The sequence below is a fragment of the Herpailurus yagouaroundi genome, unplaced genomic scaffold (genome assembly GCF_014898765.1).
Source record: "Herpailurus yagouaroundi ecotype Mexico unplaced genomic scaffold, PumYag 162, whole genome shotgun sequence".
Taxonomy (NCBI): Eukaryota; Metazoa; Chordata; class Mammalia; order Carnivora; family Felidae; genus Herpailurus; species Herpailurus yagouaroundi.
The window spans coordinates 12,827,535-12,839,661 of NW_024412403.1; the positions used below are offsets into that span (position 1 = coordinate 12,827,535).

The 12,127-nt window shown below is 49.8% G+C and overlaps 1 protein-coding gene across 3 annotated transcripts in view; it reads right to left on the reverse strand.

The window, feature by feature from the left end:
* The window catches only part of EVA1C (eva-1 homolog C), a 77,668-nt gene extending 75,623 nt beyond the window's left edge, over positions 1-2,045 (reverse strand). For 2 of the 3 annotated variants that reach the window (XM_040484045.1, XM_040484044.1), the window contains exon 1: positions 1,462-2,045. In XM_040484045.1, coding sequence (XP_040339979.1) covers positions 1,462-1,621 — 160 coding nt within the window. In that variant the 5' untranslated portion in view covers positions 1,622-2,045. The remainder of the gene's footprint in view (positions 1-1,461) is intronic. The other variant, XM_040484043.1, reaches the window with a different exon arrangement.
* Positions 2,046-12,127: the final 10,082 nt, after the last annotated feature.

Genomic DNA, 12,127 nt, shown 5'->3' on the forward strand with positions numbered 1-12,127 from the left:
ATGCTCTGTCTCTCTCTGTCCCAAAAATAAATAAAAAAAAAAAAAAGTTAAAAAAAAAAAAAAAGAATTGCTCTCCATAGCTGAAATCAGCAAATATAAAACTTTTCTAGCAGCCAAGAAAGTTCTATTACCACCAAAAAAAAAAAAAAAAAAAAAAAGTCAATAGCACTTGAAAAGCATTTCCCTCGCACATTTACCACAGCATTCTGACCCTGTGGTGCTCGATTTTAAGGACCACGGTTTGCTTGCCAAATAGGCATATCTTGGCTTCCTTCGCTAGGTAGAAACACTGCCTTGATATTAAATATTCAAAGCAAAGAACCTCTGACCCAAGGGCTCTCAGCTAACAATGACATTCTCTGTGAGTAAACTAGAAACCCAACTCAGCTTCTGGTTTGCCAGTGTTCTCTGCTGTGTATTAGTCTACTGCAGGACAGGGTGAGCAGTGACTCCGTTTACCACGATTGGATTGCAAAAGTCCCTGCAGGCAAAAGCCTAAACTTGGCAGAAGATCCCTGGAGGGGGGGGGGGGGGGGGGGGGGTCAGAGCTGCCTCCTGGGGTGGGCAGGGGCTGGGAAAGGGTGAAGGCATCCAGCCTCACCAGAGGGAGACCCAGGTCTGTTACAACTGTAAGGACTTTGTTACTCTAAGCAAGTGCAGCGGTAACATAAGAATGTGGCTCCTACAACCATCATCAACACAGAAACTTCTCTCACTTTGTGGTGCCACACCTACAGCCCCAGAACTGAGATAAGCTGTGGGAGCTTTGGTCTGAGTCTCCCAGAAGAAAAGCCTCACCGTTTACTGGGAGGAGAAAAGCATTTTTGTTAAGAAGCCTGGGACTGGAGGGTGGAGGGCAGGTACCATCTGGCAGTAAAGACCCAGAGTCTCCGTTCTGTACATTTCTCCTCATCCGGCACACAGACCTCCCGCCCGGCTGGCTTCCCATCCCTGCCTGCAGGCGCAGACTTCAGGTCAGATGTCTCCAGGACTAGTGTCCTTACATGGGCACCCTGGAGGCCGGCTGGGGCGCACCCGGGCTACCCGGGTTTGCGAGTGGCAAACCAAGTGAAACTCCTCCGATCACAACACGTGTATTTTACAGCGCTGGGTGCGGCACAGGGCACAGCTTAAGGGGCCTCCAGGGGACACACATCCTTCAGAGGCGGGAACTTGATGCTGGGACCCGATGCAGGGAATTTGACGAGATAAACACCGGGGCGAGAAACTCGAAATGTTACCCATCCTTCCTCGGGGAGGGGAGGGACTCCTCTGCCATCGCTCCACACGGAGCCACCTCTGCCAAGGGCTCACACCAGGCAAGAAAACTGGCTATGAGCGTGCCTCAACTTCAATCCACCCCGTCTGTGCTCCCTCGGGAGGCTGCCCCCAGCCGAGGTATCACCTGAGCGCACCGCAGCGCGGCGCCGGGGGCGCAGGACGAGGGAGGGCGCTTCTTACCAGAGAAGTCCGTGAGCGCTGAGATCTCTTTGGAACAGACCAGGACAGTGCAGTAGAAGAGGCGCAGGAGCTGCCCGGGAGGCTCTACCTGCCTGCGGAGTCCAGGATGCTGCGCGGGCTGCGGCGCGGGCGGCGGGCGCGCATGGCCCGGCAGAAGCATGGTGCCCGGCGCGATCCAGCGCGGGCGCGGGCCGGGGGCTCGATGGGGGTCCCTGGGCGGAGGGCAGCGTCACATGGCGAAGCGAGTCAGTGGCCAGCGGCTCCGTGGCCCCCCGCCACCTCCCGCTCAGGCTGCCAGAGCCTCTTCCCGGCGCAGGCCGGTACCGGCTCCCCAGCAAAGGGGAGGGGGCGGAGAAGTGGGGCGGGGCGAGGAGCCCCGGGAAGGATCCGCGTAGTTTCCCCGAGAGGAAATCTCCGCTGCCGCCCCGCGGGAGGAAACCGGTGGGGGTGGGTGGGGGTGGGGGGGTGTTGGCGAAGGGAAAGTGCAGCCTTAGCGCGCCCGGCGGGCTGCGGAGGCCGGTCCCTGGCGAGCCGCCCGCCGCGGAGGGCGCCCCCAACAGCGCGCCGAGGGCCGCGCAACTTGAGCGCCTTCCACGCCTGGGTCCCCGCCCCGGAGACGGCCCGGCACCCCTGGCCCGGCCCGCGCTGGCCCGGTGCCAGCCTCGCCCTGGCTGCCGGAGGAGCGCGGCCGGTGCCCGTGACGCACTTCGGAGCCAGCGCCGCGGGTTGAGCCCAGGAGCCCCCGGGGCGGGGCCGAGGCAGGGGCCGCGAGAAGGTGGGGTCTTGGAGGTGTGTGACTACAGCACCGACGTCCCTGCGACCTGCTGCGCGTCTCGCAGTAGAATCACCAAGCACGCACAGTTCTCCCCATTTCTTGGAAGAGGAGACTGAGACTCCGCGCTTTGCCGGAGCTAACACAGCCAGGACGCGAACGAGTGGGCGAGCGCGGGGTTGGGGGAGGGGGGTTCAAAATGGGTCAGAAGACTCCAGAGCCGGTTTCTTTTTTCTGGTTGGGACTGTGCGCTTCCTTTGGGTACTGGTTGTCCGCAGCGCTCAGAGGATCTGACACTGGCCGGGCATAAATAGCCACCGAGCGCTAATAATTGGGCTTTGTTTTAAAATGGGCCACCGCATCTTTCTGAACCTCTCGATTACGCGCAGTGTGACCCAGGCCCAGCCCGTGGGCGAGGAACGGGTTGTGTGGCCGGGACTCGGGTACATAGAGGACAAGTGCGTGGGAAGGCATGTGGACTCGTGGCTTCGCGCGGGGTACGGGTACCTGGGGCTCCAGCGACCCAAACCCCCTCGGACAGGCCAGCAGACGCGGGAGGCAGGGAGGAGGGCTGGGCGGGCGGGCGCTCGGCACAAAGTGTTCCCGAACACCGCGGGGAGGCCCTGCCAAGTTCTCGGCGGGCCTGACGCGGAAACGTAGATAATGAGGCCCAAGGGCGGGACCAGGCGCACTGCCCCAGCGGGCTCCCAGATGCGCTGTGAGGGCCGCACGGTACGGCGGCGGGGAGGCCTGGAGAGAGAAAACCAAGACGCGCTGATTTACCCGTGGGACCCTCGTAGAGATACGCGAAAGGATCCGGGGGCGGGGCTGGGTGACTGGAGTCCCACAGTGCTCCAGCAGGAGCAAGGTCAGAGGACTTGGTATTTCCCTCCCCTTCCTGCCTGCCCGGAGGTGGGGTGGCAAATGCTAAACCTCCATATACGTTCAGGGGGACCCACTCTACTAGGCACGATGAGTTTCAAATTCTATATTAAAATACTCAGCCTTCTTGGGGTGCCTGACTGGCTCAGTCGGTAGAGCATGTAACTCCTGGTCTCCGGGTTGTGAGTTTGAGCCCCACGATGGGTGTGGCGACTACTTAAAATTTTTTTTTTAATATTTTCAAAAAAGGACTCAACCTTCTCAGTAACTTTTGGCTGTAACTATTAGTGTGCACGTTCTAGGTTGGGGAAACTGAGGTGGGAAGGTAGGTAGGGATGCATAGCACTTAGCAGCCACCCTGTAAGTAACGTTTGCTCAATACCCAGGTCCCTCATATAGTTTCCATCCCATCTGTTCACCCCTCTGGTTGGGTATGAGCTGGTGTGTGCTGGGGAAGCTGGCACAGGAAGAGAACCTGGCTCCCACAGAGCTGGGGGGCTGCCCCCACTGTCTTGAAGGCATAAACTGGCTTTCCAGATGCCAGTGTGGGCTCTCTTACTAACTGTGCACCCACAGGTTTCCTTCTCTGTAAAGTCTCAGACTTGTGATGCTTTAATTAGTTGGTACAGGTGACATGGGTAAGACAGGGCCTGGAACGAGTAAATGCTCAGTCCATATTAGTCATTATTGCAGACAGGAAGACAGCGATTGGACAATCAGGAACTAAAAGAGGCCAGGGAACAAAAGAGGCAGAGCTGAGTGGGAGGGAGAGAGGTGTTAGGGGCTTTTTAAATTAAAAAAAAAAAATGTTTTATTGAAGTATAGTTGACATAGCATGTTTTGTTAGTTTCAGGTGCACAACATAGTGATTTGACAATATGTGTGTCACAAAACACTCACCGCCATAACTATAGTCGCCATCTGTCCCCCTGTGTTGCTACAGCGTTATCGACTATATTCCCGGTGCTGTACTTTTCATCTCCATGACTGATTTATGTTATAACTGGGAGTTTGTACCCTTTAATGAGCTTTACCTACTTCACTCATACCCCCAGCCCTCTCCCTTCCGGCAACCACTGATCTGTTCCTGTATTTATGAGTGTGTTTTCTTTGTTCCTTTGTTTTGTTTTTAAGGTAAGGTGAGTAACATGAGAAGAGTTGGCCAAGCCACAGCTAGCCAAAGCTGGGTGTCTGGGAGGGCGAACATTTTAGAAAAAAAGGGGCCAGCATGTGTGAAATCCAAAAGGAGCATGGCTCCGTAGAAGAATGGAGAAAAGTTTAGAGGGAACCGGGCAGAGATGAGAGGGCGGACATGGTGAGGCGGACAGGTTGTTGGCAGCCAGAGCTCAGGGATCCAGAGACTTTGGTGAGCACTTCCATTTTTACCCTTAGCCCTTGTGAGCATTGCCATCGGTACCGTAAGCCACCAAAAGGTTGTTAGCCAGTGAGGGAGGTGACCAGGTGTGCGTTGGGAAAACATTGGGCCGGCTGCTGAGTGCCCCTGGACTGGAGGAGTCAAAAGTGGGTCCGTGGATTTTTATACGCCAAAGAAGTGAAAACAGGGACTCAGACAGGTACTTGTAAGCCACCATTCACTGCAGCATTATTCACAATAGCCCAGAGGCGGAGGCAACCCTAGTGTCCATCATCAGATGAATGGATAAAGAAAATGTGGAATAGTGTTCAACCATAAAGTGGAATGACCTCTGGCACCTGCTACAACATGGATGAACCTTGAAAACATTATGCCAGGTGAACTAAGCCAGACGCAAGATGATAAACATTGTATGATTCCACTTACGTGAAATATCTAGAAAACGCAGATTCACAGAGACAAAGTAGAGGTTCCTAGGAACTGGGAGAAGGCAGAATGGAGAGTTATTGCTTCATGGGTACAGAGCTGTTGTTTGTCGTGATGAAAGAGCTCTGGAAATAGATAGTGGTGATGGTTGCACAACGTTGTGAATGTAATTAACGCCAATGGTACACTTCAAATGGCAAATTCTATAGGTTTTTCCAACTTCAAAAAATTAACAATGTATTCCAAAAACCATCAAAACTGTGTGCTTTAAATGGGTGAGTTGTATGGTGTGTGAATTATATCTCCGTAAGGCTGTTGTTGTTGTTGTTTTCAAATCTAACAAGAACATCAGAGTTGGTCCGAGAGGGATGGCCAGGGGGAAGTGTCGTCAGGAGGCTATGGCTGTGCTTTGGGCTGGGGCTTTGCGGGCGCAGAGAGAAGGGGCAAGTGGCTAAACTGGAAAGGCATTGGGAGGGGGTGGATAGTGCTGGATGACCAGGTGGCTGTGGGACACGGGACAAGGGACCCTGAAGAGAAACTCCAGCTGCCCTCAGCTTTGCCCTTAAGCTGCTTGCTGTTAAGCCAGACTGTAGTCCTAATCTGATCTCTTTAAGGATTTTGGAAGCTTGGATGCCTGGGTGGCTGAGTCGGCTAAGTATCCAACTCTTTATTTTAGCTCAGGTCATGACCTCACAGTTTGTGGGTTCGAGCCCTCCATCGGGCTCTGTGCTGACACCGTGGAGCCTGCTTGGGATGCTGTCTCTCCCTCTCTCTCTCTCTTTCCCTCCCCCTTTTCAAAATAGATAAATAAACTTTAAAAAGAAGAATTTTGGGATCTTGCAAGAAAATCAAAGAATTCCATTTATCTTCCTCTCTGGACCCCGCACTTCCAAGTCCCTTTATGCCCCGAACCAAATGGAAACCAGTTACTGCCTATGCCCATTCCCTCTCTGTAAATATCGTACAAATACCTCAACCCTGGGGCACCGTATAAACTCTAAGGACAGGAAAATGGGAAGAAAGCACGCACTTCAAAGACAAGGAAACCCTTGTAAAAATCAATCTGGGGCATGAAGAGCAACCTTTCCACCAAGATAATTTCCCCCTGAACTCTTTCTCCTATGATGGAATTTTAAAAATCACAAGTAATCACAGCCACTTGGGTAATTCAGCACTACTGCGGGAGCTGGAATCAAAGCAAATGTAGTCCGAGGAGAATGAGCCAAACAACAGTGCTCCTTGAATGTCAATACTCACAGCAGCCCTTTGAGATATGTACTAACCAGGACCAACTGCGTCATTTACTGGTCTAATGCAAAATGAAAGCGAGGGCTTCGTATTCAAAAATAATTAAGAGTTTCAAGATAGTGATAGCAGAGCATTAAGACAAACATGGGTGGGGGGCACGTGGGTGACTCAGTCTGTTAAGCATCTGACTCTTGGTTTTGGCTCAGGTCGTGATCTCACGGTCTGTGGGTTCAAGCCCTGCATCAGGCTCTGCGCTGACAGTGCGGTCAGTGCAGAGCCCGCTTGGGAGTCTCTCTCTCTTTCAAAATAAATAAATAAACATTAAAAGAAACCTACAAAGACACAGAAAGCAGGGATGGATGCTGGTATGGAGTAAAAGTGTTCCTTTCTATGCCATGGCACCATTGGATAGTCTTGACCCTCCTTGCACGCATGTGAGAACTGCCTCTGCACCTGCCACATTTATTCTGGGTGAAAGGCACCTGTGCAGGACATTGTACGTTCTGTGCCTTTTTTCTTCTTCTTCTTTTGAAGCAATCCTGCCCCTTCTTTCCAGCTCTAAGGAACATTCCTATTTTCCTTCCTTTGGAGACCCTGGCTACTTCCCTCTCCACGGAGGCAAGCATATTTTGGAGGCTGTTTGAGTGCTGTGTGCTCAGACTCCAGTCCTGAGCCTGACCTCTCTCCTCGGCCATCAAGGTAAGGCTTTGGGCTTTCAACAAAGACAGGCTGTAGCCGTCCTCAGAAGACAGAAGCCACCATTTGTCAGCCTCAAAGAAACCAACCTTTCAGCTCAGCAGAGTGAGGCTGAATGTTGTCCAGAGCTAAAAAGGCTTATTTTTAGAAAGCAACAAATGGTGGTTTGTTTATAGAGCTGGCACCAAAGAGCCACATCAATAGCAAAGAGCCTGCTCACTAAAACTGAAAGCTGGGGGGTGCACTAGGAAGGTTGTGTAGGGAATGTTTGGGCCCAGAAGCCTATGGAAGGAGGCCTTTAAGAATATGTGCGCAGAACTGATGTCTGTATGACAGTCCATTCAAAGTCAAAGGCATCAAGGGCAATAATGTCTACATTGCCATGCCTGGAGGCATTTAACCTCCCTGCCTTCATTGTTCCACATCTGCAAAATGAAAAGCTTGGACCATAAAGTCCATTGTGGCTCTGAAAGCCCATAGCCTATTTAAATTAGATGTGGAATTTCAGAAAATTGGGCTAAGTCTATACTGATTCCTTGACATTCCTTGATGTTTTCTCAAATACATATTTTCGTTCATTTTTTTTTTGTATATGCTGTTTGTTTCTATGTGAATCATATTTTTTCTCTTTCTTAAAGAAGAAAAGCAGCACAAGCAAACTTCTGGGGGTTCTTGGAGCAGTGTGGATGATTGATTGGAATCTGATCCATGGGAGTTTTCAGGGTGAAAATTCCCAAACATGCAAAGCGGTAAACTCAGTTCCTGAAGGGGAGCAGACCCTTCCCCCGCAAGATGTGAAGGTGCTGGGTTCCCACGGAAGCTCTAAGGCTTTCCTTCTGCCTTTTAGCCAGCGCTACAGGAAGCCAGATCTGCCTGAGAGAGACCCTAGTCTGCTCCAGGGACCCCTAACCGCCTCTCCACCCTCTTGTCTCCTCCTCCCTTCCCTGTTGGGGACCAGGCACCCTCCCTCCCCAGCTCTCTGCCATCAGAAAGGAAAGTGTACTGATAGAAGGAAACTGTAGTATGCTGGAAAGAAGCACATAAACTAAGCTTGCCCTGCAGGCTGGCACGACCTAAGGCAATGGTGAATTGTATGGGTTTTGTGTTCGGAGTTTGCGCACACAGGTTCGAATCCTAGCTCTGCCAGTACGGACTCTAGCGGAAGGTGGTGCCGTTTAGAGCTAATGTAGCTGAAAGACTAATCAGAGTAGAGGCCTCATAGGTGGTAGCCGTGATAATAAGTGTAACCGTTTCAGGGACTTAGTGAATTATTATTTACTGAGCAGAAGACAGTGTTTGATTCCCATTTGAACCCCTGGGAATGTCTTCGTGATCAAATATACTTTTCCTTCTTAGACTATAATTAAAATGTTTCCAACTTGTTCCTTTCAATAACAGTGCCCCTGGTCCCCTGGTGGGACCCTGGAATGGGTTTAATTAGCAGAATTTAGTTTTCCTTTTCCTGTGAACTGACTAGGACACTCTTCCCAATCCTGGTTTTTGACTATTCCCCCTCTTCCTCCACCTCTGATCCACTCTGTCAGTCTCCTCAGGCTTGGCTCACCTCCTCACCCTCTTCCTGGAAGTGTCCCTGTTCCCAACCCTCTGTGATACACCCGAGTTCTTGGGACCGGGCTTTCCTTCAAAATGGCAGCCAAATCTGACACCAGCTCTTCAAAGCTTCAAAGGTCTGACACCATAGATATAGATATAAATATACTTAGATAGATATTACTTTTGTGGTGATAAGATGCACATGAGATAAAATTTAACGTCTTAACCATTTTGTAAGTGCAAAGTTCAGTGACATCAAGTATGTTCACATAGTTGTGAAACTGTCTCTCCCTCCATCTCCAGAACTCTCCATCTTGCAACCCTGAGACTCCGTTCCCATTAAATACTAACTCCCCGTTCCCCCCCTCCCTCCAGGGCCTGACAACCACTATTCTACGTTCTGTGTTTAGGAGTTTGACTAATTCAGATGCTCATATAAGTAGAATCATACAGCATTTGTCCCTTTTGTGACTGGTCTATTTCACGTAGCAGTATGTCCTCAAGATTCATCCGTGCCTTAGCATGTGTCAGCATTTCCTTCTTTCTCATGGCTGAGGAACATTCCATCGTATGTATGTACCACATTACCACCTCTAGTGACATCGTCTCTCCCCTAAAGAAGAAAAGGGGATGGTCAGTTTCCCCCTTGGTCAACAGCAGTAAAAACCCTTCAGCAAAAGTCTCAGGGAGGTGAGGGATTGGCCGGGAGGCCCAGGACTGTTGCACAGGCTCCGGGAAAGGCGAAAGCTGGAGCTTCAGGAGGTTCAATTACCGCTTGCCAAAGAAATGCCGCCAGGAACTGTCAATGGCGCCCTCTGTAGGCGAGAATCTTAATTTTTTCTTAGTAATGGTGACAGGAGCCCGTGAACTCCAAAAATAAATTTTTTTATTGTGGCAAAATACATATCACACATTTACATTTTAGCCATTTTTAAAGGTATAGTTTAGTGGTATTAAGCACTATGACTTCTATCCATCTCCAGAACTTTTTCATTCTCCAAAACTGTGAGATACTATACACGTTAAACACGAACTCCCCATTTTCCTTCCCCTCAGTCCTTGGCAATTCCCATTCTACTTTCTGTGCCTAATGCTTTGACGACTCTAGGTAGCCTATATGAGTGGAATCATACAATATTTGCCCTTTTGTGACTCGCTTATTTCACTTAGCATAGTGTCTTCAACGTTCATTCAGGTTGGACTGAATGGACATATCACATTTTGTTTATCCAGTCATCTATCCATGGAACTTAGGTGGCTTACACCGCATTGGTTACTGTGAATAATGAACATGGGTATTAAAAAAAATGGTTTTAATTTAAATTATCATTCCCAAGAAAAAGGGTAAAGCTACCAAAAGGAAAACAAACACAAGTCCATTGACAGGAATTCAGAATCAACAAAAGTGATTTCCAATTAAGGGTATAGAGCAGAGATTCCAGAACTTTTTCAGTTCATGGTGTCCTGAGTGTCTCAGTGATTTTGCATAGAGCCTCTAGGTCAAAACAAACAAAAATCTGAACTGCTCTGTTTGTTAAGTAGCTAGATCCAAACTTAATAAGTATTTATGTTCCAACAGTCAAATAGTTGTTTGAAAAAAACACACATTTATTGAAAGAAAATGGTTTGTTTTTGTTTTCGAGAGAGAGAGTGTGAGCAGGGGAGAGGGGCAGAGGGAGAGAGGGAGAATCTTAAGCAGGCTCCACGCTCAGCACAGAGTTCGACGTGGGGCTTGATCCCACGATTGTGAGATCATGACCTGAGCTGAAATCAAGAGTCTTCCGCTTAACCAACTGAGCCACCCAGGTGCGCCCCCCCCCAAAAAATCCATTTTTATTTTGTTCTTATCTAACCACCATTATTTACTAGTGAGGTATGTGCACCTGTTGGGCATGTCACTAACTCTCCAACCTTGAAATCAGATTGGACACCGCCATCTTTATTTTCTGCCCTATGTTGTTTTTTCTCGGTACTTGCTGTTTATCAAAATCGGGTGCTTCACTGACTGAGCCACGCAGGTACCCCTAGCACCAAATTTAAATGGCTAAGTGGGACAAACAGTTCTGAGACTGTTCTCCCATCGCTGATTAATTTAGGGGTGGTACGTATTCAGGTTTGTATTCATTTAGCCTTCTGAATGTTCTGGGCAGACTTGGTGACCTTGCCAGTTCCGGCAGCCTTCTTGGCCACTGCTTTGATGGCACCCACATCACCGTCTCTCTCATGTCAGGAACAGCAAAATAACGCAGAGGAGGGTAGTCAGAGAAGCTCTCAATACACGTGCATTTGTCAGCAATCATATCAACAATGGCTACATCACCAGATTTCAAGACTTTGGAGCCATCTCCCAGCTTTTTCCCTGAACAGCCATCAGTCGCCTTTAGCTCAGCACATTCACAAAGCAGTGGGAGCTACGCGACCATCCAGCACAGGTGTGTAGCCAGCACTGATTTGGCCTCGATGGTTCAGGATAGTCACCTGGGTCACAGCACCAGCTGCTTAGATTGGTGGGTCATTTTTGCTGTCATCAGCGAGGTTGCCATGATGAACATTTTTGACAGACACGTCCTTGGCATTGAAGTCCCTGTTGTCCCCGGAAAGAGGTCCTGGCAAAGCTTCATGGCGCATTTCAACACACTTGACTTCAGCTGTAATGTTGACTGGAGCAAAGGTGACCGACCGCCATCTCAGGTTCGAGAACACCAGACTCCACTAGGTCTACGGGGACAGTACCAGCACCTCCAATTTTGTGGACATCCTGGAGGGGCAGGCAAAGGAGCTTGCCAGTTGGATGAGTTGTGGCAGACGCAATACAGAATTTCCGGCAGCGTGGTTCCACGGGCATTGCCATATTTGGGGGTGACTTTCCACCCCTCGAACCAAGGCATGTTAGCACTTGCCTCCGGCACATTGTCACCATTCCAACCAGAAATTGGCACCGAGGCTACCGTGTCGGGGTTATAGCCAACTTTTTAAATGTAGGTGCTGACTTCCTTAGCGATTTCCACATGCCTCTTCTGGCTGAAGAAATTCACCTTGTTAACACGGACAATTAGTTGCATCACGCCCAGTGTGTAAGCCCGAGGGCACGCTCTCAGATCTGCCCGTTCTTGGAGATACTGCTTCAAATTCACCGACACAGCAACAATCGGGACCCCACAGTCAGCTCGAGATGTGTCGCGATCACGTTTTTGATAAAGTCTCTGTGTCCTGGGACATCAACGCTGGTCACGTAATACTTGTCTCCAGTTTCTGTGGAGAGCTATCAGTGGTGATACCAACTCAGGCTCAGCTTTCAGTTTATCCAAGACCCAGGCACCTTGAAGGGCCTCTTTCCCATCTCAGCAACCTCCTTTTCAATTCTTCAACGATTCTTTGGTTGATCCCACCACATGTGTAGATCAGATGGCCAGTAGTGGTGGACTTGCCTGAATCTACACGTCCAATGATGACCCTGCTGATAGGAATCTTTCCCTTCCCACTTGGCTGAGATTCAGCGGTGGTTTCCACCACACCTCTGTTCTGGTGGCCAACCCGTGACAAAAAAGGGGTGTCATCGTCACCATGCACCAAGTTGCTATATATGCATAGGCATAGGTCTTTGTTTTGGATAGACTTTCTACGTTGGAATATTCTCGATTTACAGAAAAGTTGAAAAGAGAAGGATTCTGTATGCTCTCACCCAGTTCCCTCTAATATCTGTATTTTTCACA